Source organism: Crocodylus porosus, unplaced genomic scaffold, assembly GCF_001723895.1.
Source record: "Crocodylus porosus isolate Cpor-Errol unplaced genomic scaffold, CroPor_comp1, whole genome shotgun sequence".
Classification (NCBI taxonomy): Eukaryota; Metazoa; Chordata; order Crocodylia; family Crocodylidae; genus Crocodylus; species Crocodylus porosus.
Genome location: NW_017728947.1, coordinates 74,702,927 through 74,729,475, shown reverse-complemented (window position 1 = coordinate 74,729,475; position 26,549 = coordinate 74,702,927). Strand labels below are relative to the sequence as shown.

The 26,549-nt window shown below is 39.8% G+C and overlaps 1 protein-coding gene across 5 annotated transcripts in view; it reads right to left on the bottom strand.

Moving 5' to 3' along the window:
* Window positions 1-774: 774 nt before the first annotated feature.
* The window catches only part of MIA2 (melanoma inhibitory activity 2), a 75,690-nt gene continuing 49,915 nt past the window's right edge, over window positions 775-26,549 (bottom strand). For all 5 annotated transcript variants that reach the window (XM_019551670.1, XM_019551671.1, XM_019551674.1 and 2 more), the window contains 14 exons: window positions 26,332-26,375; window positions 24,877-24,967; window positions 23,390-23,528; window positions 20,374-20,475; window positions 18,123-18,183; window positions 17,819-17,854; window positions 15,931-15,998; window positions 14,929-15,011; window positions 14,410-14,538; window positions 11,389-11,547; window positions 9,535-9,666; window positions 6,132-6,208; window positions 4,788-5,028; window positions 775-2,805 (listed from right to left, as the gene is read on the bottom strand). In XM_019551670.1, the coding sequence (XP_019407215.1) occupies window positions 2,636-2,805; window positions 4,788-5,028; window positions 6,132-6,208; window positions 9,535-9,666; window positions 11,389-11,547; window positions 14,410-14,538; window positions 14,929-15,011; window positions 15,931-15,998; window positions 17,819-17,854; window positions 18,123-18,183; window positions 20,374-20,475; window positions 23,390-23,528; window positions 24,877-24,967; window positions 26,332-26,375 (1,532 nt within the window). In that variant the 3' untranslated portion in view covers window positions 775-2,635. The remainder of the gene's footprint in view (window positions 2,806-4,787; window positions 5,029-6,131; window positions 6,209-9,534; window positions 9,667-11,388; window positions 11,548-14,409; window positions 14,539-14,928; window positions 15,012-15,930; window positions 15,999-17,818; window positions 17,855-18,122; window positions 18,184-20,373; window positions 20,476-23,389; window positions 23,529-24,876; window positions 24,968-26,331; window positions 26,376-26,549) is intronic.

Genomic DNA, 26,549 nt, shown 5'->3' with positions numbered 1-26,549 from the left:
TTAAAAAAAAAAAAAAAAAAAAAAGCAAAATACTTAATTTTCCTGGATGTGGTGGCAGGCATTCTGAGGGGGAGGGGGACTCATTTAACCAGACAATATCTTGACCACAGCTTCAGCTGAGCCTTCCCCTGACCACCTTAATGTTTTGGGCAGTTTGTAACTGCTCTTCTCATTCACTTGCCATTTGTGTCTGGAGTCTGAATGCTACTGGTGGAAACTAAAGCAAAGGGCATGAAAAGCAGGACTTGTTCAGCTACCTCAAGCTTTAATATTTAGAAAAGAAGTGCTTCCTTCCCAACTTGGCCTGTAGGTTCTTACCCACTCCTATTCAGAAGCAAGAACAAAACATAACTAATTTTGTCTTAAATCATATAATAACTGTGACATGATAGCCATAGTCATCCCAATTTGTGTTTTTGCAGTAAAATAAACCAACAAAAAATCTACCCTGGTTCATTGTAGCTATAGGCTTCATCCTGCTGGTTTCTTTTGTGCATGTTTTATTTGTGAAATGCTACACAAGATACAGCTTTCTGTAAACTGAATGCTAGAGATGGATGTAGTTGCCAGCCTTGGCCATTTTCAAGGGGACTAGGTAAAGCTGCAGAAACATTGCTAAAGCGGAAGGCCCCTAAGATGGTTTCTGAGCGACTGCAGAGTTAATCACTTTACAGACATTACAATCAGAAATAAGATTATAAAACAGATAATCCAAATATAGTATATTGCAGCTTTAGCTTCAAGGTATTATTAGCAATGATCACTGCAACCAAATGTATTAGATGTAGTTTTATTATAGTAGATAGTTGTGTTGTCTAAAATAAGCATAGGCAGTGGAGACCATCAACTATGGTGAAAAAAAGTTGCAACTTTCTGTGGTGCCAGTCTACATGCCACCCTCCCCAGTTTCCCCAGCCAGAATTACTAAGAATGGCTATTGTGTTCTTATAGGAAGCCCAATAAACATTAGGATAAGGGTTTATTATTTGTGTTCTGGGCTGGGCTGTAAGCAATAACAAAATGGGGCTGTAGCTTTGGCCCTTGCCTCTTATCAGTAGCCAAGTATATCAGTTTACCTGCGACTCAGGTAGCAAAGTTCAGTCAATTTGGACTAAACTGCCACATCTACCACATATTTTGCTTCTAGCCCAAGTCAGTTATGTTCCTTAACTCTAGAGTCTTAGCCAGGAGCACAGGACCATGCTCCTCCTAAGCTTTCATTTACAAGACTTCTGTTACACAGAAAGGCCCGAAAATAGATACCTGGGTGCAGTTCATCTTATCATCCTGTTTAATATTTCTGCTAATCCTCAGATGACACTGCCCCAATTGCTAATTACAGCTACTTTGTGTGCCACAAGCCCCAGCCTCAAATGCAAACCCTCAGTCTTCACTACTGCCACCACCCCCTAGTGTATTTAGATTTTGCCACTACAAAAAAATCTTTGATAATTTTCAGAATGTCATGTGGGACAATGTACGATGAATTAAGATCAGTGCAATTTATTTCATTGATGTTTATTTGATTTAATCATAAACCCTTCACTTCACAAACACAAGCAAAGCTGCCACAGAATTCCAGTTCAAGCTGCCTCTTAGATGGGGCCTCATCTTCGAACAGACATGTTTGTAACACTGCTTCTTATTAAGATACGCCTATGAACCTCATTGTTGCCCTTCTGCTCTATGTACACTGTCAAAGATCAAGTGTAATGCAAGAGGAAATTAACACATTCTGATATGGCACTGTAAGCAACCCATTCAGATGTTTCCAGATTTGAAAATTATGATAGATACCATGGTTCAGAGCAACCCCAGTAACCAGGATGAGTGAGGAGATACATGGATTAAGCTTGAAGCAGAGAACAGGGTAAGTCTATCTTTTCCACCATCCAATCAATTCATTCTTCCTCTCAACTACTTGTTTTATTTCTTCCATTAACTGAAAAAAAAAAAAATCACAGATTCTGTACCTGATTATATTTAAGTTAAAGAATATTTCTACTTGTCTTTGGCTAGTGTTGTACTGTAAACTAAAACATAAATAATTTGAACTAAATGGCTCTCAGCAACATACATTAATATACAATCACAAACATTTTAACACTTCACTGGTTGTAAATTCCAACTGGATCAACATTCTGGCAGTGGCAGAGAAAGACAACACTCTACCCATGGAAATTTTGCTTCATGCTTTCAGACAAGTTAAAATAAACATTTAAATGAAGAAAATGATATTAAGATGGTTGCCTTCTTCCTGCAATAAGTACCACTTCTGGCATGCAAAGATTGCCTGTGCAGCTAAACTTGGATAGAGAATAGCTAGACTGTAAGTGTTACTCTATTTGATTACAATTTTACATCCTCTGAACAGGTTACTCAAATTAAAAACAATATTTAATTTAAAAATGACTACTGTACAACAGAAATCATTTATTCACAGTATTCATAGTTAAGTCATCCTTATTTACAAAATACTATCCTGAGAATTATTCTATCAAGCTTAGATTTGCACAAAGTATTTTATTTATAATTCCTTAATGTAACACAAGTTACTTAACTGAAATTGAGAAGAAAAATTTAAAAAAGGTACAGGAACAGTACAGCAAAGGGAATTTCTGACACACAAACGCTGTCAAGTTTCTTGTGGTGGTTCTGGATGTTCTGTAGCTGGTGCATTTAACTGATGAGTTAAGCCAGAAGTCAGCTCGTTTCTATTTTCAAGTGGAAGAGATGGAGGTGAAAAGAATCCAGCTCTCTGTGGTGGGTATTGAGAAAAAGGCCTTGGTGGAAATGGACTTCTCACTGTTTAAAGATTTATGAAGTGCTGTTTAGCTAGTAACACTGTCTTCAACACAGGAAAAATACACCCAGCAGACCCAATAGTGGTGGATACCCTTTTACCCTATCCCAATCAGCATTTCTTAGCAGTGACACTACTTTAGACACAGGCTACTTACTAAGCTGTAACAAAGACAACAGCAGAAAAATTAAGGCTTGTGCTAGTTAAATTTCTGATTGCTACCTTTCAGGTTCCTAGGGGGAGGGGAGAACAAAAACAGTGAAATCACTCAATGGTAGCCTGTTACTAAGGCTGTTGACATGTTAAATTAAAAGGCATGATAGGATCTCCTGCACAATCCCAACAGTTGTGCCTCCTGCTATGCCACATATGCAGGGCAGTAAGTGCCATTTTGGGATCAGATCCCAATCATGTCATACTGCTGGTGTAGGAAGAATCCAGGATTGGGAAATCAGGTGCCTGTGCATTGGCAAGTACCAAGCTCAGCTCCCCTGCACTCCCATAGCTGTGAGCCCTTGTCACAGCCAAGAGCTCTAATGTGCTCCTGAGGCTGGGAGCCCTGATCAGGGGAAAGGGGCATAGAGGGGGCAGATCGAGGCAGCCTCAGCTGGGGCAGGGGTTGCTCAGGCAGGGTGGGGCATGGCAGGGCAGGAGACAGAGGCACAGGCAGCTCATCTGGGGGGGTAGCTTCCACTGCTGTGCATACCCCTAGGAGAGGCATGGGGGACATGTGCTCCCCAGATTTGTGCACAGGGCAGGCTGCCTGTTTAGAGGCATGGCCTCTGGCCCTGGGTCTTCAACCCCCCACCCCCAAAACAGACTTGCTGGCCAGATGCCGATATGCAGCCAGCAGATTGGAGACCAGCAATTGGATCAGCATCAGCCAATATGGCTGATTAATATTCGGCCATTGGTATTGGCTAAAAAAAATCTTTATTGGTGCACCCCTACTTAAAAGACTTAACCAGTTAATTACATCTGAAGTGTAGTATGCATCAGGGGCCTTAGTATTTCAATGAAGGAAGGCTAATGTAACTGTGCATACACCACCATCATCTCAAAGTAGCATGTGCTTGACAGCCAACACCTCCAGTGGCAGAGGTTTGTGATCCTGAAAGAAACACCGAGATTTTACCCACTGGGGCTCTTCATGAAGTATAAGTGAGGATGTCTGCTTGCAAACATTAATGTGTTATGGTATACAACTTCAGCATTTTATATGAAAAGACCCATACAAGACCTTTTATAAAACAGATTAAATGGGTGTTTCACCATGTTCACTGATGGACATTAATTAAAATGTAACTTAAAACCTAAGTCAACGAGCCCTTGGAGTCTTATGAAATATCTCACTTGTCTTATGTGATACATGAATCCTCTTCTTCTCATTAGAAGTTACACTGCACTAATCTTTGGTACTATTCCCTTGTCCCTCTGACCTAGCCACATTGATAAGGTCTGCCCCAATGTCTGATAATTTTAAGTTGCACCAGTACATCTGATACTGGTGACTGTGGAGTTGTATTGCCTCTTGTGAAACCTGGCTTGAAATAAATGGAATCACTCTGGCATCCAGAGATGGCATCTTCAGCACAGATGTTTCTGTCATAAGAACTAGTTGTGCCAGTTCTACAGCTGTTGGGGAGCAGGACTCCACTACAGAATGTGGCCTGTTCTCATGACAGATTGACAAAGAGCAAGCTATTTTACAATTACGCATGCAAATGCAGTGGGATGTGCTTAAGATGAAGCTTTGATCTTGACAGTATTTTCTATCAAACACCAGGTATTGTAACTCAGCCCCTTCACACTATTTCGATTTTTAAGAGGAACTGAGGGTGTATTCAGACAAGCAAAAATCATACTGAAGGAGAACTTAAATTACTCCATCGCATCTCAGAAAACATTATACAAAGGTAGGACAGTAATTTTAGTGATCTTAAAACATTAAATGAAAATAACTCCTAACAAAGAAGTGACATACTTGCCAATGGAGGCCGAGGTAGACCAGCAAAATCCCTCATTGGAAAATATTCACGTGGTCCATACATGCCACCAGGAGGTGGAAGAGGAGGGGGGAAAGGAGGTCCTCTTCTTATAAAAGGCCCTCTAGGATCCACTGGTATCAGAGGAGCTCTGATTTGAGGGATGGGTGGGGTAGCAAACCCAGATCCAACTGCTTCACTTTCAGATGCGAGCGACTGATTAGACACATTTAGTAAATTCTACAGAAAACAGAAACTGGTAAATTAGTTTTGTGAAAGCACAAAACGTCCTCTGTACATTGAGGTCCACACTCACAAGAGGGAGATCCAAGTCCACATCATGACTGAGTTAGGAGCTTCAAATTCTATACCTGGCTCTGCTAAGGAAGAAACCAGTCAAAGGAATAAAAGCAGGAACTATCCAAACACATCAGCAGTCACTTTGCTCACTGTCCACGTACACTGTATCCCTTTTCCCGAATCCTTTGGGTTGCGTTTTTCAGGGGATAAATTTAAGAGACAGAGAATGTCTTGGCTTACTTACTGCAATACAGGCAGTCCTTGACTTACAACGTTTCAAGTTACATTTCACACTTACAACATTTATAAATTGACATCCTGTTTCAACTTTGATGTCAGTTTCAATTTTACAGTGCTTACAACGCAACACCACACGAGCGAACAAGTTTGCTGTGTCGCCCATCTCCCTGGAAAACATCTGTCCAAACTTCCTTGGATACTTTCTTTAGGAAAGTAGACAAAACTCCAAAAAAACCTGCAGCCAAGACTTCTGAGAAGACTCCAGCCAAGAACCCTTCAAAAAGTCTAAGAGCCCTTCAAAAAGTCCAGCAAAGTCACCTCAAAGAAGCCCTTCCAAACCAATATGATTGCTATTTAAAATATACATATATTAATGTAGCTATGTTACTCATCTATAATTGACTGAGTACAAAATTCTGGGTTATTTTTGGTGAAAATAGGGTATCAAGCCTTGGTTGAGGAACCAACCAATCCCCCATTTGTAATATTATTTCCTATGGGAAAATCAGTTCTGAGTTACAATGTTTCGACTTAAGACCCAGTTTTCAGGAGCCAATTGTGTCGTTCCGAGGACTGCCTGTACATATGTTGTAGACACTATCAGTCTATACACAACAACATACTAAAACAGCCAGACTTTGGAAAACACAACATTAACTACAAATTACAACAGCTCAAACTGTACGTACAAAGAAAAACTTACCTTAAAATATGTTAAAAACAAACATGTTTAGAAATCTCTTCTTGCAAAGAAAGGGATCAGTGAAAATAAGTTTTCTAAATCTTTTTGATCTGCTACTTACACTAAGGTTGGGATGGTCTTTTGTTCCATTTCCACTTGACTCCATTCTTGAACTGTTTTCAGAAGATGCTTGCCCATCTGTACAGCAAATTAACAAGTAAATCAGCACTGGGTTTTTCTGCTACATTTTTGCTGCATGAGAAAAAAAACCTTACTGGAAATACATTTTTAAAAAATAAAAAAATTGTCCAGTGATGTAGGCCACTGTATCTGACATCTTGTCTGGTAACTGGTCTGGTCTACATGAAACAAGTTTCATGAAGCTGCCATAAATCATTACAGATAACACAAGTAACGGATGGAATTCCTTCTCCAGAATGGTTATGACCCCTGCTGCACTTTAAATTCTGTATGGCCAAGCAAGTCTTTACTCTCATGATCAGTGGTTGTTAACTGGGGGTACATGTACCCCTAGGGGTACTTAAAAAGGTCATGGGGAGCATGCACCCTGGCAGAGGCCTGTGGGGCATGTCTGTCCCCCCAAATCTCTGCATGGGGCTGAGGCAGCTGCCACTGTATGCTGGGCTTTGTGCACCGCTACAGCAGCTCTGGGAGCAGTGCAACACCACATGCCTGCTGTCACCAGGCTACACTGCGCCCCCTGCCTGCCTGGCAGTGGGACACATGTGGCATCACACCACTCCTAGGGCAGCTGCAGTGGCATGCAAAGTGCAGTGTGCAGCAGCAGCTGCCTCCAGCCCACACACTGATCAGGAGGGCACATGCCCACTGGACCGCCCCCAGGGTCCGTGCAGTGCCGAGAGCCACCCCCACAACCCTGGATGAATTGCCCAGGCTCCAATTGTCCAATGACCTGCCCAGCCAGGGCTCTGTTCGCCCCAGCCACTGGGCCCGTCTGTGCCCCACTCTCTCCTTCACCATAGGAGCCTTGATCTGTATCCCCCATGGTCCTTTCCCCTCCCCAACAGACTTACCTGCTGTGACATGGGGGGTGCATGCATGTGCTCAGCCCTCCGTCCCCCCATAATTTTAATATAAAGGACCACATAAGCTGAAACTGAGACAGAAGGGGCACACTTGTTAAAAAAGGTTGAAAACCTCTGCTCCTGATTTTGCTGTTTCTGTTCCTATTTTCCTAGGAATATACTTAGTGCAGACCATCTAACCCACTAAGGTTTGCTGAGGTCTGTCCTACTTCAGGGTGAAGGCCTAGTTCAAAGATAGCTGCTGTAACAGACATGGCTGTCAATTTCAGAAGCAACCACAGAGACAGACAGTGTCCCTCTTCTGGATCAAGTCCTGGGTCAGGGTTAAGGAAGAGTAGTACAACCTTCCCCATACTCTCTTCTTGTTACTTGTGCTGTATCTGTTTTTCAAATGCAGAGATACATTTGATCTCCAGTCTGAATCTGGCACCCTCTAAGAAGCGAAGTGTTCTTAGAGAAAAGAGAGGAGAGGGATTTCAAAGAAAACCAGTACAATGTGCAGGGCCTAGACATTACTCCCCCTTTCTAAGAGAGAGACAGGAGAGATACTTGACCTTCCTGCATATGCAAATACCACTGAAACTAAATGAAACACCTAAGCCAGAACAATAACTCGACATAAAAAATGACATTTATTTACATTTCCTATTTGGTCTGTCCCATTTGTATTGTAATTAATTTTTACAGCTGAATTATTTGCTCACATGCTATTTTTTCCTCCTATGGGACCCTTCCCTCAGTCAGTACACACAGAATGATTTACAGATGTGCTGCGATGACGCCACGGTACTTAGGACCCTCTCCTTTGTCTGTTGCAAGAAGCTGGAAAGTGTCTACTGCAAGATGGCAGGGCCTGAAGAAAATGTTTTGTTGAAATAGCTAAATGCCACCATGCTTCTCCCACAGAGTTCTTGTATCTCATTTCCTGGACAATCAATTTGAAACTTCTGAGACCTGATCTACAGGGGTAACAAGCACTCACTGCTGTGACTGAAGTGCTTTAAATCTGGTTTCTTTTTATGATCAGGTCACAAAACACTTAGATGCAGGAGTAGAGGTGGATGTTGTTTACTTGGATTTTAGGAAGGCCTTTGATATGGCATGTCATCCGACTCCTGTAAATAAATTAAGAGGCTGTGACTTAGATGATTAAACAGCCCAGTGGGCAGCAAATTGGTTTGGGGGGGGGGGGGTCACACCCAGAGAGTGGTAGTGGACAGGTTGGTATCGACCTGGAAGGATGTGGGCATGGGGTCCTGCAAGGCTCGGTCCTTGAACCTGTACTCTTCAACATCTTCATCAGGGACTTGGATGTAGGCATGAAACTCTGTCCAAGTTTGTGGATGACACTAAATTGTGGGGTGAAGTGAACACACGGGAAGGTACAGAATGATTGCAGGCAGACCTAGACAGGTTGGAAGAGTAGGCTGAACACAACAGAATGCAGTTCAACAACGACAAATGCAGAGTGCTGTACCCAGGGCATAAAAATATCCAGTACACTCGCTGACTGCAAAATGACCCTCAGCAGCACAGAACCTGAAAAAGATCTTGGAGTTACAGTGAACTCCAAGATGAATGTGAGTCGACAGTGTGATGAAATCATCAGCAAAGCTAACCACACTTTATCATGCATCAGCAGATGCATGACAAATAGAACCAAGGAGGTGATACTTACCCTCCATGTGGCACTGGGCAGACCACAGATGGAGTACTGCATCCAGTTTTGGACGCTGTACTTTAAGAAGGATGTGGATAACCTTGAGAGGGTCCAGAGAAGGGCCACTTGTATCGTTAAGGGTTTGCAGGCCAAGCCCTATGAGGAGAAACTAAGGGACCTGGATCTCTTTAGCCTCCACAAGAGAAGGCTGAGAGGTAATCTTATGGCCACCTACAAACTCATTAGTGGGGGGCGCAGCAAGGAACTGGACATGCTCTGTTCTGGAGATGCGCCTCTTGCAGTAACAAGGAACTATGGTCACAAACTGACAGACAGGGGGCAGATTTAGACTGGACATCAGGAAGAACTTTTTCACAGTAAGGGTGGCCAGAATTTGGAATTGGCTCCCAAGGGAGGTGGTGTTCTCCCTTACCTTGAGGGTCTTTAAGAGAAGGCTGGATAGGCATCTGGCTGGGGTCATCTGACCCCAGCACTCCTTCCTGCCCAGGCAGGAGGTTGGACTCAATGATCTGCTGAGGTCCCTTCCAACTCTAGCATCTATGAATCTATGAAATATACAAGGACATGGAAAATAGGAAGTACTCTGAAAAGACAAGGCCTACATGTCTCAAAGCTGAGTACCCAAAATTAGGGGACACTCAGCAATATACACAAAGGACTGCCTTCTCCATTGGAAACTGGATTCCTTGAGGATCTGGCTCCATGATTCTTCCATAATATCATAGTAAGATCTGTCACTGAATAACACAATGGAACCAGATTAAAGTAATCCCTACCTGGTTTATCAAAAGGCTGCAGGTTATAGCTCCGTAGTTCTGCTGGTCCAGAAAGCCTTCCAGAGTTTGAGGGACTAGAATAAAATCGTTCCGGTCTCCGAGGAGGAAGAGCTGGATCGTTATACGGCTGACCTACCATTCAATAAATCATAGGAGGTAGTTCAGTGAAGATTCTCAAAGGTGTAGGGTCTTTTTCTTTTTGGTTTAAAGTTACATGCCTATCAGTTTGTCTTTTGGATTTCTTAAACAAACACCCAGATTAGTATATAAATCAATACAGGGAAATGTTCTTGAAATAAAAAACTCAACCATGAAGGTACAATCCTAACAATTTACACCTGGAAGCTAGAGACATCAAATTCTATCATATATACACATTGTTTATAGCAGGGCTGTCAAACTCAAATGAGCTGGTGAGCTGGATCCAGGCTGCGGGACTTCTTGCAGGCCAAATGACTCACCTCCAGGTCTGGACCATGGGACTGCTCAGCACAGTTCCCAGAGCTGTTGTGCTGCCACAGGCAGTAGCACAGGCATTAATGCCACTGCAACTCACTGCCTGACTCTGCTGCCAATTTGCATACAGAACTGGGATGGAAAATTGAAAATTCAGCACAGTGGCCCCTCAGTGCAGTGGGAGCAGCACTAATTTACCTCACAAGCTAGATCCTGAAGCAATAAAGCAAGTCATTGGGCCAGAAAAAGCCCTGTGGGCCAGATGTTTTAGCACACTGTAAATCAGGGGTGTCAAACAACATACTCCTAGTATGCAAACTGTAATGGATGGGGCGCTGCCAAGGTGCAATGGTTTATTTGCATATGTTAAATAGCTGACTTAAGGTCTATGTTAAAATAATCACCATATAATTTCAAATAGATGATGTGCTCAATATAAATGAAGTTTGACTTTTATGACTTTGGCTTTGCTTCTACCTTAGTGTAACCTACTTCATTACAATCACAGTGCTTATATTCAAGTTGTGTCAGCATTTTTCTCTAAAAGGTGATCTGAAGTGAACTTTTTTTTTTTTTTTTTAATTCCATTTGAGCCTATTTTTACTTGACAATGTACACAGATACTCTGGAAGAGTACATTTTTTCTCCTCACTTGCTTTTTAAACATGGAAATGTCCATTTGGTGGTTGCAGATTTTCCCAAAGAGTAAGAGTGGAGTTTGGGGGAAATGTTCATTGTTCCCTTTAAATGCATTAGTTGAAAAAGAAAAGGTTCTTTATCAATCTTTAACAAACTCCTTCTTTAATACAAAAAGGAAGTAACTGAGGTTAGCAGGCAACATAAGAACTAACAACCAAAAATGTTCTCAGCAGTTCAGATAACCCTTTCACATCATAGAAAATGTGCTTTTAGAAAAAAAGATTATCATATTTTACACTGCTACCTGCTTTATTAAAAAAGCTACTATGCACACATTTGCTCCTACTTCAGTACTAGTATTTTCAGCGATGTCTTTTGGCCTTGTGATGTCATTATTCCACTAGTTCTCAAAGAAGCTTCCAGAGTAGACAGGTCTTGAATTTCTAATGCATAAAACAAGCCTCTAATATACTAACACTCAGCATTTTAACTACAAGCACTCAGTTATTTCACAGACGAATTTTATGTTGAGCACATCATAAAAACACTCTGCTCCAGTATAAAGAGACCCTGTTAAGTGTGGCAGCACACCTTCTAAGATGCAGAGAAAACAGAGTCACGTTTCACAAACGCAGACTGAAAACAGTGGCTGCACTTGTTTAAAAAAAGATCTAGTATCTGAATAAAAAGGTCAGGTTTCCAGTATCCTTTTCATTACATTTTTTACAAAATACCAGATGGCTCTGGAGATTTATTTACCTGTTGGAGGCAGAATTATCCTGCGATCTCTATCCCACGGAGGTGACAAAGACCCGGTATCTGAAGGCGGTCTGTGGGGATCAGACAACCTATCAGAAATCAACTCTCCTCTTTCATTAGCACCTTCATACATGGCTGGATTCCCTGGTCCTCTTGATCCTAATTAAAGAAACAAGAAAGATACCAATTTATCTGAATATTTTAATCATCTATTGCAGGAGTCTTAAGTCTGAAAGTGAGAAGGAAAAAAAAAAATCACACAGGAGTGGAAACACTTAAAAAGATGTGGAGGATGCACAGTTCCAATGGGACTCTCCAATGAGCAAATTGTCTTTATCCACCACTCAACTGTTCATGTTCCTGCATCAGCTCAGGTATCACATTTACTGGAAGTGTTTAAAAATCTGGGATGATTTTGGGATGGGGTAGAGGAATTCAAGCTTACTGAACACACTTTTGTTGAATTATGCCACTTCTTACTAAAAAAGCAGCTTATTATAAACCTCATTATGCTGATTGAAAAAACCGGTACCTTTCTGGTAAATCTTCCTCTCAATGTCAGCCTGTTTAAAGTGACACTGTCACATTAAAAGATTAAATGAACTTTGAAAAACCTCACTAAATGTTTTAAACTGCTATTCTGACAATTAATACCTTCCATTGTATGAAAAGCCCCCCAAAAGGGATAGGAGCAGTAACAACAGTTTCCTTGTTTAGAAGAAACAGGAATTTTAAATGCAATAAGACAACCAAAAAATCAGAAGTGGATTTCAGGGGCAACATCTGAAGCTATTCTAATAACTTTTCTTTTTTAAACAGACTTAAAATTAAGTTGTGGTTTTCTTTAAAGTGTAATTTGTTCTGAAAAAGGGCATAGGCTCCATAATGTCTTTTTCACTTCAGTAGTTTTTCCCAATTTCCAACATTTCAAATTGAGTCTAGAATATGAAAGTCAAACTTTGCTCTTTCTTGCATAAAACAGAAAAAAGAGAACAGAAGCCATTAAAGCAATTAAAGATTAATTAACAATTTTGTTAACAAGCTATTTCTTCTCCTATAGCTAGACTGCTGTGCAAACGAAAAGTAGGTCTTTATTTCTGTCACTGAAATAAGCAGATGTGACTATGAATATAGTCACAGTACAACTGCACTTTTAAGTCTGCTTGTATAAAACTTTCTTTTCTCCTCTCCAGAATCAGCCATATTACTTAAGCCACTATTAACAGGTTTAAAGAAAAACCATTCAGTAGTTAAGTCTGACATCTTATTTAAGACAAGTCTGAAGATGATTTTTAACACAAAACTATATATAAAATTAATTACCTCAACTATATGCCATATTTATATCATTATATATTGATAATGAAGAGATATTTTAAATTAATAGCTAAAACTGAAATTTCAAACTGTCCTCTGCATTTTTTTGACTTCTTAGAATATGATTTGCTTATTTTAAATGAGTTAATGAACAATATTGGTCTTTAAGAAAAGTTTTGCAATATTAAGTTTAATTATTCAGATTTCTCATCTTGCTTCATTCTACTTGTCTTGACAAACAAGAACCTCAACCATGCCTAAATCAGGGGTACAGGCAGTCCTCTACTTACATTTCAAGTTACATTTTATATTGCGATGTTTATAAATTGACACCGTTTCAACTTTCTGATGTCAGTTTCAACTTTACAACACTTGATCTGATGCCACACCAGTGAACAAGTTCACTGTGTCGCCCATCTCCCCGGAGAGCATCTGTCCAAACTTCCTTGGACACTTTCTTTAAGAAAGCAGACAAGACTCCAGAAAAAAACTTACAGGCAAGACTCCAGCCAAGAACCCTTCAAAAAGTCCAGCAAAGTCACCTTGAAGAAGCCCTTCCAAACCAATATGATTGCTATTTACAATATAAATACATTAATGTATCTATATTACTCATCCATAAAATTGATTGAGTACAAAATTGTGGGCTATTTTTGGTGAAAACAGGGTATTGGGGGATTGGTTCCTGAACTAAGTCCCATTTATAACATTGTTTCCTATGGGAAAATCAGTTCAGAGTTACAACATTTCGACTTAAGATACAGTTTTCAGAAATCAATTGTGTCGTAAGTCTGAGGACTGCCTATCTGTCCTTATTCACAGGCAAGAATAAGTGATTAAGGGCCAGACATACCCAAGACACAAATAATTGGAGCCAAGGGCAGGAAAAAGTAGCCCAAGCTCATTAAATAGCACTCGCCCAAAACAACTTCATTTTACCTCCATTTCTCCAGTTCTCTTCTAGATGGAAAAGAGTTTTAAATTCCCTTAACCACATCCCTTTGGAAGATATGGAGAAAGCAAGAGTCAGAGTTCTCTTGCTCACCTGCCTTTCCTCCTCCACTCCTTCATCCTTGGGATGGAGTTATACTCTTGTACTAAGACTGGAGCAGATTTGGACCAAGATGAGGGAAGGTCCCCTATATTTCAGGCCCCACTTGAAACCTATTTCTCACAAGATAACATAGGACCTTTTATCATTCTTTTGGAACGTAGGAGCTCCTTCCTTAACAAGCTATCAGTTATTGCTCTTTGAGATGGCAGTTTCTATCCAGGAAATGAATGATGCAATCAACCAACTTCACTGCTGATCTTCGAACAAATACTGAATAGAAAATTCTACCCCTTGAAAAGGTCTATGCTAAGCACCATTTGTCTGAGAATCCAAAAAAAATAAAAAATAAAAACAAAGAGAGACCAAGTTTGGCAGTTCAGTTATCTACAACCAAGTGGTTCCACACAGCAATGTCAAGGATTAAAGCCACAACTGAATATTCCATTATTGTTGCTGCTATTATATCTATCAGTGATCAAAAAATTGTGGGAAAATATATTTTCAAGTTTATCATGGGAATTCATTTTATACTGAACTGGCTGTCTTACTGCTTTTTTAGGTTACCATCAAGAGAAAAAAGAGTGGAATAGATTTGTAATAGAGGAGAGAGAAATCCAGAATAGATACGTTTTCAAATTTAAGAATTGTACCTCTTCCTCCTCCACCTGGAAGTATAGGTGAAAGTCTTAAAGGACCCTCCAATAGTGTTGGAGGGGAAAGAAAAGCTCTTGTTTCAGATGAAGGCCGGCCCATTGGTGAGGGTCCATATGGGGAATGCTCTGGAACAGTTAAAACAAAATACTCAAGTTCACAAAGTCAGTGGTAATAAACTGTACATACAGTGTACTTTTTACTTCAAATTTAAAACTAAATTTTAGTCAGAAGCAAAATGAGTTTTGTGGTTGTATGTTTTAGAATGGACCTATTGTGTGTTATATTCAGTCTACTTTCAAAGACATTTAAAATGTCTTTTAGACAAAACACCCTTGAAAAAAAATGTTGAAATGACTTAGTAATTTATACACAATAGATTCTTTTTTTTTTTAAAGTGCCATTTATATATACAAATAGCCAACTAAGCTTCCAATAAATATGTATGCACTATTTTTTTAGGGGAGAAAAAAAGAGAGTTGGGCTTGATGCTGCATTTAAAAAAAAAAATACTGTACCTCTTCCAAATGGTCTAACTGGAACATCAAGAGCAAAAGGATCTTTCTCTAAAAGCTCCACGTTAAATTCTGTTTCGGTTAACCTGCAAATAAAAAACAAAAAAGAAATAGCTGAAAGAGTGTATAAAAGTTTCTGGGTAATGCATCAGTTTCACTAACACTGCTAGTAAAACAAAAATCTTCTGGAATTTCATTTCTTAGTGGGTATCAAAGATACTAGACTAGGCAACTACAATTAAGAATAATTGTCACAGATAGTACAAATTATGACTATAATAATTCCTTACAATATTTTTCCTTGCAATTATTTTCACATGTAACCCATGTCAAAAGGTGTCTTATAAAAAACAACAGTACTTAATTTTAAAGTCACGTAATAATCTAGTAACCTATGTTTCTGGTTAATAATACATACTAATAAGTTCCCGATGTGAAGGTTTTGTTTCTTTTCTGAAAGATCTATTTGATTTTAATATTTTACACTATCAAGTAGAACACCCCTAGCTAGGTTTCGGTTTGTGCACTTCTTCTGTAATAGTGTAGTATTCTCCCTGGCAGTACCCATACCAAAGATGGACTCCGCTATCTTCCACAAACGTAACAACAGTTTGGAAAGAGCTTGTGACCAATGGTGTAACATGCAGTTCCTAGCACAATTTCCATCATAATAAGGATAAGACATCTCTCCTGCTCAGTCTAGGATCTCAACAATTCAGCATGTTCCTGCCCTCTAAAATGTTTCCATCACAAAATATTAGACAGGGCAAGTTCATCTTTACAAATCTTTGGAGTCCTCAGTTAAGCATATTAGACTGAAAATTAACTAACTGCCACAACACATTAAGTGATGCGCAATCTGAAAAAATAACTTGCACATTTTCAAACATACTCACGCCATATGAAAATGGATTGCAACTGTTTTTATGCTTTCCTTCAGTTCATTCATAAAGAACAAAAATAGTTCAACGTATTTGTTTGGAATCCATACACTACTGTACTTACTTTTGTCTGCTGTGTGCGTTTTCTTTTCTTATGTCATTGAGGTGTCTTTCTGCTGCCCGGGCTGTCAGCTTTGGAGGAAGAAAAAAACCCCTACTTATTAAATACCTCACATTTAAAGTACCTTTTAAAAAAAAAGAAAAATGCAAAATGTGCATATGCATTAGAACTACTCAATCAAAACACTGTAAGACTTCTAACTTACCTTTCTAAAATGCAGCAACATTGGCTAACATGCACACGGACATTCTGATTTAGGCCAAAACTCCTAGGTATTTTACTTGATACCAAGCTTAAAATTAAGTGTCATATACATTATTATAAGTCATTAGCAGCTCCACTACTAGACTTTTTGGATTGTGTCACAAGAGTGGTGCCATTTTTCTGTGTCTTCCCATGATCACTGTAATCAATAATTAAACCACATGACTGCAGTCTTCTCAGAATCTCATTCTAAAAAGGCACACTCCACATAAGATTTTGCCATTTGAAAAAAACAGTGCCACTGAAGAAAGCAGATGTGTAGTGTTATCAGTACTAATGACCTTATAAAATCTAAACGGGTGTTACAAGTGAAATATAATCTTAAAATGATAGTGAAGGCATTCAATTAAAAATCAGGTCTCAAGTTAATTTTAAAAGAGCAAATAATACGCAGAGTAATACTTGTCTTTTCAATGATAAGAGCTGGGACTCTAATGAAAGACCCCCATTAAAATAATTTAAAATTCACCCATGTTTCCAAAAAGGTTCTAAAACAAAGGAGCAGGCAGGATGAACCAAAAGGGTGAAAGGAAGTGGCGATGAAATACCAGGCTTTGGGTCTTTTCTGAAATAGAAAAATATTTGGCTTATCTTACAAAAGATCAAATTCTTCCTACAGGTATGTGCTTGCACTACTGGCCTCAACAGAATCCATATACAAGTAGCTCATAGCATAATTTAGCCTCTGGTAGACTGATTCCTAAACAGACTCAGTAGCAGAGAGGTTAGAGCTCCAGAGTTAAAATCCACTCAAGGCTTGGGCTACAGGTACCCATTTACACTAAGCTGACAATTCTGGCCAAGGAGTCAGAAGCTGTTGGGCATGACAGCCACATCACTCCCTGTATGCTGCTGACTACAGAAACTAATGTACCTTAACTACACTAAACCTATGGGCTGCGACACTCAGGCAGACCTTGGATCGTGGCTTCAAGACTTAGGGGCTTATGTTAAAGATTATATATTTTCTTTACATTTTCCTATAAAGACTGAAATAAAGTATAGCTATGTTCGCTCTGAAGCCACTTCACAGTCTAAGATCAAGAAGGTACCATTTAAAAATTACAGTCCAAAGCTACTGAAAATACCATAGCTGCATTCCTACGAACTTCAATAGGATTGTATCATGTGCAGACCCTCTGTAACACTGGAGTATTTATTCAATAGATGTTCATTTTCCATCTTAAGATAAATAAAAAAAAGAACCTTGCAATATTAAGGAAGGGAGTGGAAATCAAGGAAACAAAATGATCAGAAAGGGACATAGTATCTTCTACTGTTAGATAAAGTATAAGATATAGTACAAGTTAATAATACATGAAAATGGCATTGAAGAGACCCAGAAATTTATTTACAAAGCAGCGGACATCTGTTAATTATCATGTCTTGCTGCATAATCACTTGCTGTAGAAGCAAATATACCACGCAGTATGTTGCTGGTAAATTTAACCAGACCTGAACTAATGATAGTGTTTTATCTAATAAGAGTTTTTGTTAGCAGGTTTCTGAGTGACTCATTATTTTTGAGTGACTCATTGTCATAAAAATACCCATGGAGTTAAACTACTTTGAAAGCTGGTTAGAAGTGTGAGGAACAGTGGAATTTTTTCAAGACTTGTAAACTTACCCAATTATCATGAGCTTTCTTCTCATGTGAAGTAATCTATTAAAAAGAGAGATTGATTAGGACAGTCACAAAGGCCTTGGAGCCTATTCCTGCATACTTAATACAGAATCTTACACTCTTACAAAAGTTAATATGGTCTCAAAGGTACAACTGAGAAGTTACAAACTAATTAAAAATAATCCCAACCAGTTGTTAATCTTTGTCAACTAACTGGAATTATATCAGACTATAGCTGATGATATTACTAAAGTAAAAACCAAAACACAATGCCAGATAATACCACCCCCCCACCACAAAAATGTACCTGACTCTGGTAAGAGCGAATTGTTTTTTCTAGCTCTTCTTCAAGATCTTTTGCTCGTTGTCTGTCATGAAAATAAGAAGATTTAGAACACTGTAATAAACATAAGAATAAAAACAATTGCAAATACTTTTGTTAACAGTGAAACTGCTTAAGAGTTTATGCAACAAAATCATTTTGTCATCTAAGAGCAAGGTCTAAATGGACAAGACACAGTTGAATGCAAAAGTGACTTAGAACAGTTGGTTTTTATGAGGCCTGCTAAGACCCTCTAGCACAGATGAAGACCTTCAGTGGTGTACAGTCAGAACAGCCAGTCCTTCACCAATTCTAATATAATACTGTATTTACTGAAATCCAAGACAAGATTTTATTCCCCAGTCAGCATGGCAAAAAAAGACACCTTGCCCTGGATTCAAGTACCACCCCAGGGCAGGCAGCCAACTGTTCAGCTCCGGCTTTGGTCCCGAGTCCCAGACTGAAGCTTGTTTGGTGGGGTAGGGAGCCTGTAGCTGGGGGTAGGGAGGAAGAAAGGAACCAGCAGCCTGCCTCCCCACATGTTCTCCCCAGCTTATGCCTGTGCCTGCCACTCCCACACTCTGTTCCCCTTCTCCCAGCTGCCCCCTCTCCCCTTATCTTCTGCTCCAACTCCAGTCTTTCCAGCCCCCATCAGACTGCTGGTGCTTCTCCCTGGCTAGGCTTGGCTGGCCATGGTTCTGCTGGAGCCAGAGCAGAGCTACTGCAGCACAAGGTAAGGAAGAGGCATGCTGCAGGGGGGAACAGGAGGTGGGGAGGCAAGGAGCAGTGGTACAGGCATAGGGTTCAAGAGGGAGCCACCTGCAGAAGGGAGCAGGGGGTGGGGAACAGAGGGGCAGGGACAGGTGGACATGGGGAAAGGAGGATGACCCCTCATCCCCCACCACTGCTTTACCCGCCACAGCTGTGGAAAGGACAAATTTAAGATGACCTTCCTACTAATTAGAGTCTAACCATGGAAAATCATAACAACTTTATAAATTTCCCATGTACATAATCTAATTACTGGGGAGGGGGTGTTCTTAAATGCAAAGTTGTCTTGCATTTGTTTAAACATGTTAGCTGCTGTGACTGGAGAATTGTGCACTCCTACTGTTAACTGCCAAAACTGTCACTTGAGGCAGTTGTTGCAAAATGCTCCAGGGGCCAATATGTATTCCAGAATCAGAAAAATATAAGAACCAGTGCACACTTTTTTCTGCTTCTCCCACCCTCCCCCATACATACTCTACAGACCAAGTGTGACGCACGCATCAACTAGACCCATGGAGTGGGCCCAACACGCATACAATTTATTCAGTGTTCTACTGTTTCCAGTAATGTCTTAGAAGTTTTAAGTCAGCCCTACAGTTTCACAGATGGTAGGGTCGGAAAGGACCTAAGCAGATCATCAAGTCTGACCCCCCTGCCATGGCCAACGACTCCCTGCCATGGTGTTTGTCTAGCCTCCTCTTAAGGATCCCCACGGTAGGAGCCAGCACCACTTCACTTGGAGGTTGACACTTGTCCTAAAATGAAATGAATAGCTGCTGGTATTCTGAATAAACTGAACTTTCACTTGTTTGTTTCATAAGCAGGCAAACAGCACTGTCAGAAGTCCAGCAACCAGGTTAATCAAACTGATCAGCAAAACCTCCTGAAGAATCAATCATGAAGTTGTGCTCAAAGCTCCCATTAAATTCATATATGCATATATGAAGTTTAAGGAATCACTACACATTTCAGGTACCATACGAGCAGAGCTAGCAAACACACCCATCACCTCATTTTGCACACCAAAATAGTGTGACACGGATCACCTGGCACTCTTTGTACCAAGTTATAACATTTAGGTGAAATGGCAAACCATCCAGAGACGGACACCTAGAACAGAATATTTAAAATACTAAACTGTAATGGAAAAGTTGAATATATCTGTTCATTTTCCAATGTTATTCATTCATATATTTAGTACTTTACTAATAGTGTATATAGTATGATACATGAAAGACCCCTGTCAAATACGCACATAACTCATTGACATCAGCCTGTTACACGAAAACTTGCCAACAGACTTATGATATCACATACTGATGGGAAGAATCTGTTTATATAAAGGTAGTATATAATTATACAAAGGTTTTGAAGGAATATATTCATTTTCAGGGTACTGTAACTGGAATATTTACTAACTCTGTGGTATTTTGTAAACATTACAGCAAAGGAAATCTGTAAATACCTGTAGCTGTTTAGTTCTTCAGCAGCATGATTAATTTTTTCATCTACTTTAGAGAGCTTCTCTTCTTTCTGTAAGCGCTCTCTCTCCTCTACTGTTAATCTCCTTTAAAAAAAAGCCCATACAATATGGTTTGGTTAGGTAAACAAGCTATAACTCTCCAATTATTTTCTCAAAAACAACCTTAAATAAAAATGAGAAACACTGCGACCTGTGACATTTTTCATAGTAATAGAAATAGCTTCCTTAGAAAAAACGGTAGTGTGACTAGTTCTTACTTGTTTACACTTATATTAGCCATTCTTCATGAAAAACTTGGAAAACAGTAAGGTCCAAAAGAACAAGAACAAGGAAGACCCTTTTCAAAAGCAGGAGAATATTCTGAACAGCAAGTAAGCTAAGCAAATTTATAGTGGTAATTTCTAGTCCTTTCTGTGTTAACATACTGCTTCTACAAAGGATCACAGGTTGGGGGATTTCTGGACATTATTAAAGATAAGAAAGCCTTAGACAAACTCACTCTCTTACTATCCCCACCAAGATCCTTTGAGGGTCCATGATGGGAACTACTGAAGCATTGGAGAAAGACAAAATCTACATTTCAGCCCACCAGACAACATACTGCAACTCTGCAGAGCATTCACAGTACTAATTCAGCATGTAGGTTATAACAGGTACCGCTGGTTATTCTCCTACACAAACGTTCCCGGTCACTTGACTGCTTAATGGTGGACATGCTAATGATGCCCTAGGTTTTTCCTCAGTCCTGTTTCTCCCAAGTGGGAGTACATACTGGGTGCATCACTTCCCTCTGTATCTGTTTTTCTGCCTCCCATCTAACATATTGGGGCTTCCAAGGTCTCTGCTAGAAAGGACAAAGTTCACTGTTAAAAGCACAGTCAACTGTCCACAAAGTAGAAGGAAAATAACTATTTACATATTGTTGTTGCATACCTGACCAAAGTTTCATCTGATTCTAGGCTCTACTTAAGAGACCACGGACTGAAGGGTGCCTTTTTGTTTACTATTTTTTTTTTATTTCAAAGTCTAGTGCAAAACACATTCATTTATGTAGCATAGACTGTGGAATAGAGTGTCAGTGGATAACTGGTTCAAAATACCAAGGTATTTATATTTAAATTAGTGGCTATTTATACTTTGACATCTTTTGCTATATAATGTGTGTTTTTTCCTAGTTGCTTGATATTTTTTTCTCTCTGAGAAACGTCAATATAGGATTAGAACACCTGTAAAGACATTTTTCTATGACTATTCTATCAACTGATAGAATTAAAACACAACCAGTTTCTGGAAAGGTTTCAAAAGCACTCACATGGCTTAGAAGCCTAATTGACCAATTTTTAAAACATATTTACATGCATTACCTCTCCCTCTTCCCTTATCTGAAGCCCAGCTTATCCACATATCACAAACTTCTAAAATTTTATTCTACCACTGCATATGCTGGTTTTTTGCATGCCTGGATTTATTTTCAATACTGTAGATCAGGCTTGTCCAACATATGGCCCGTGAGCCACCATGCGGCCTGCCAAGCTATTTTCTAGGGCCCACAGTGCTGCGATGGGAAACGAAAGTAAACACAGTTTACTTTTGTTCTTACCCCTTGCCCCTCCCCCAGCCCCTCAGCAGATTCCTAATGGCTGCTGAAGGGCTGCGGAAGGGACAAGGTTCCCATACACACCACGTCAGCTTGACGTTGCCGACGCGGTGCAGCTCCTTCCCTTCCCCCTCATTTCATGGTGTCCCTTCCTTGCCCCACCCCTCCCTTCCTCATTTGCATGCCAGCTCCTCCCCTCTCCCACATTGCAGGGTTTCCATTCCTAGTCCCGCCCCTCCCTTCCTCATTTGCATGCCAGCCCCACCCTGCACCAGTCCCCACCGGCCATATGGGTTGGAGCAGTTCGCGGTGCAGCAGACAGGCGCAGGGGGTGCGGATACCAGCTTAGAGAGATGCTGCTGCCACTGCTGCTGTGGCTGTCGAGGTGGGAAGCCAGTGCTGCTCCTGCCTCCCCACATCCCCCGCACCCACAGACATCGCACTGGAGATAGTGAGCTGCAGGCCCTGGGGAGGGAGGGACCCCTGCCACTTGGGCTCAGGCTGCCCCAGGGGAGAAGGAGCAGGGGGGTGTCCCTACACACCCTGCACCCCCCTGTAGAGTCCCCACATGTCCCCCTGGCTGCTGAGCGCAGGCGCACAGGTATGGAAGCATCCTTGAGGCCACCCAGGTGGCAGGGAGGACACGGTGGAGTCAGGTGGCACCCCTTGACCCCTGCACCCCCAGGCCATGGCCGGGCTGGACAGGCTGTGCAAGCACCCACTCCTGCTGGCCCACTGGGTGATAAAAAGTTCATGATCTGGCCCCATAGTCAAAAAGGCTGGATACCACTGCTGATGATAAACAAAGGTCAGCACTTTAACAGGCTGAAACAAACTATAAGTAGTAGATCACAGACACTTCTGCACATGAAAAGTTCCTTTGAAAAAGTTAGTAAAAAATTATTTGGGTAATAAATATACAAAAAAGGTATACCATGAAAACATCTTAAAGTAGAGTTTCCTTTTACCCAGAGCAATTGTAAGACTAATATCATTGCTCTTCCCAATCTATTTTAAACTCCTAGACTTAAACTATCCAAGTAACTTGTTCAGCTATATACCAGCTTCCTAGTAAATTCTCCATTTTTATATTTCTACTATAATTTTTATCTGGATTCCTTATGACTTGGTGGCTAATGTAAGCTATGTAATAATTATCTTTCAGTATAAGATACCACAATACTCATTGACAGGTCTGGCCCTGAAAAAGACTCAGTAATTTCCCATACAAAAAACTAGGACTCTTGGTTCCAAATGATCATTTTGGAACCAAGAATTCTAGTTTTCTGTATGTTTTTTTGTCTCAGACCAACACAGCTACCAAATACACCTCAGGAATTTCCCAAATTTTCCTTAATTTTTCATTAACAAGTTAATGTAAAAACATAGTGGTGCCTATACCTGTGAAGTTTCATTTCATTTTCTTGATATAACTCTGTCATTACTTTAAGTTTTTGCTGAAGCTTCTGTACTTCACTTTCAAATTGTGCATTTTCAGACTGCAAGGAAACTTGTTCACTTAGGAGATTTTCAATGCGTTCTGTCAAAGTTAGAGACAGCCAAGTATACAGTGAATGATGAGCATTTTACTAAATTGAAACAATGAAAGCATTTCAGGAAGCAATTAAGCATTAAAAGTCCTTGACTTGCAATTTTAATAAACTCAGACCTAGATTTGGGAAACTGGGTAGGAAAATTATTGCTTATGATACACAATATGTACAAAGCCCCAATCTGATAAATGCCCAGAGACTGACTGAAGTGGCTTATAAGATAGGAGTCAGAAGTTCTCAATTCTACCCCTAGATTTGCTAGAAACTTGCTTTGGTCTTGATTTGGTTTGACCATTTATCCATTTCACCTTTCATATAAAAAAAAAAAGAAGGATGGCTGAAAAAGCTATATTCCTTTAGAGGACGCAATTTTGTGATCCATAATCTAAGTTTTAAAATTTAGTTTTAAATTGTTAAAAATCAAATTCTATACTACCATTTTTGGTTGTAAATGTAACCAATTTTAAAACTGACAAGAGTGATTTCTTCAGAGTAGACTGCCTGAGATAACGGTTTAGATTAGCATTGTCATCCTATTCTTTCAGAGCCTCAAACAATGCTTCTTTTCAGTAAATTCAGGAAACTTCAGTGAAGTAAGAAGCTGGTTAAATCATATATATTTATCTGGCTTAGTCCATCTGTCTGTCCCTAACGCTCTTGCCCCTCCCCCTGCCATTTTTTATGGGCAATTCACTAGTAATCTAAATAACTGCCCACTGCACAACATTTAAATAGGGTCTCCCTTCTGACAGTATTATTTGGGCAACAGACATCTAGTTACCAATATTTTGTATCTAAGGCTGCATTTATTTTAAAATATTTTCTTTAAAATGAATGGTCAGACTTTGTATAAAGGAAAAGAGGAATCTGTACTTTCAGAGGCAAGTTATTTTTTAAGAAGAAAGTTATATTCAGCTCAATATAACTACATGAATGAAGCCACATGCTTATTAAGAACGTTTCAAAAGTCAAATTAAGGTTTCCTTTTCAAGGCTTTAACTTTTACAAAACTTTACATTTCTTAAAATACAACTGCTAAATTCGAAGAGATGAAGAGCATACATTTTGAGCAACAACTGTTACATTTCCATAAATGAAATAATTTCTTGCTGTTTTAGTTGCTTTGCTTTTTAAGACCAAATTTTAAAAGGGTTAAGGAACTTCAACACAAATTAAATGGATTTCTAACAGAGTAATTCTTTTAGTGACAACTTATTTTTTTCTCATAAAAACTGACTTAAATAACACTGATCAACATAACAGCTTCTTTTATTTTAAAAAATACAAATTACTTTAAAAAAAAAAATCAACATACAAACATGAAAAATTGATTACCTGCAAGCTCTTCTTTGGCTTTATTTTCATCATCCAGTTTTGAATACACTTGATTTCTTTCTGTTTCCAGGGTTTTTAAACAAGCGTTTAACTATATAAAAAGTGAAAAGCAAACTGATTGTGAGACCATAGTAGAAGGATAAAGACTATTGGTAGTTGTTTTCATTTCTCAAGTAAATACTCTTTACCATAGCAGTGTATGTCTGTAAAATTAAATGTCTAATGCTGGGATATGTAGTTGCCTAACATTTTATTTATGTCAGACAGGTTCAGGATGGTTCTAGGGTCAATTTAGTTCATTATTTTCATCAGTGACCTGGAAGATGGAACAGAGTGCATCCTCAGCAAGTTTGCAGACACCATCAACCTAGGGGGAGTGGTAGATGGACTGGAGGGTAGGGCCTGGATTCAGAGACAGCTCGATAAATTGGACTATTAAACCAAAAGAAATCTTATGTGGCTCAATAAGGACAAGTGCAAAGTCCTGCATGTAGAACAGAACTATCCCATGCACCAGCATAGGCTGGGGACCAACTGGATAAGCACCAGCTCTGCAGAAAAGGACATGGAGGTTATAGCGGATAATAAGCTGAATACAAGCCAGTGTGCCCTTGTTGCGAAAGTGGCTAATGGCAGACTGGGCTGCATGAGCAGCAGCACTGCCAGCAGATCAAGGGAAGCGATTATTCTCTTCTACTCAGTGCTGGTGAGGCCACTTCTGGAGTACTGTGTCCAGTTTTGAGCCCCCCATTACAGAAAGAATGTGGAGAAATTAGAGAGTCCAGCAGAAAAAAGATTAGAGGGCCGGGGCACAAAACTTATGAGGACAGTCTGAGGGAACTGAGCTTGTTTAGTTTGGAGAAGAGAAGACTGAAGGGGGATTTAATAACAGCCTTCAACTACTTGAAGGGGAGGTACCGAAGAGGATGGAGCTAGACTGTTTTCAGATAAAAGAACAAGGAGCAGTGGTCTCACGTTGCATCATGGGAAGTTTAGGTTAGATATCAGAAAAAACCTCCCTCATTAGGAGGGTAGCAAAACACCGGAACAAGGTACTCTGAGAAGTTGTGGACTCTCCGTCCTTGGAGGTTTTTAAGAACCGGCTAGACAAATCTTTAGCTAAGATGATCTAGTTGGGAGTGGTCCTGCTTTGAGTTCAACTAGATGACCTCCTGAGGTCCCTTCCAACCCTAATTTTCTGATTCTAAGAGCAAATGCGCATGTTACATAAATTTAAAAAATATCAAACTGAACTTCTCAAGTTTAGAAAATGATTAGTCTTTTAAAAAATGCTGAGATATCACAAACCTTGCTTATATTGTTACAATGATTCATGTACATTAAATACACTGATGTGATTACATGAATTTTTAAAAGTTTACTTTATATCTCATTTATTCCCCTTGTTCTTTCCTCTAGTATTTATCATCAGTACATCATAACCTTACTACATACCTTAGCAGCATATATCAGCTTCTTTACAGTTTTTTGTTGATCATCTGTTTCAAAAGAGGGAAATTTCAGTACAATTTGTGAGTCACTGTAATGAGTTTGCAACAGGAATAAATGTTGGCTTCTCAGTTACCAAAATATGCTTTTTGTTTGGGTTTTCTTTGTTTTGTTTTTAATATAAAACACTTCCTTTCTTCCCAACCATGCTATCATAGACGCTT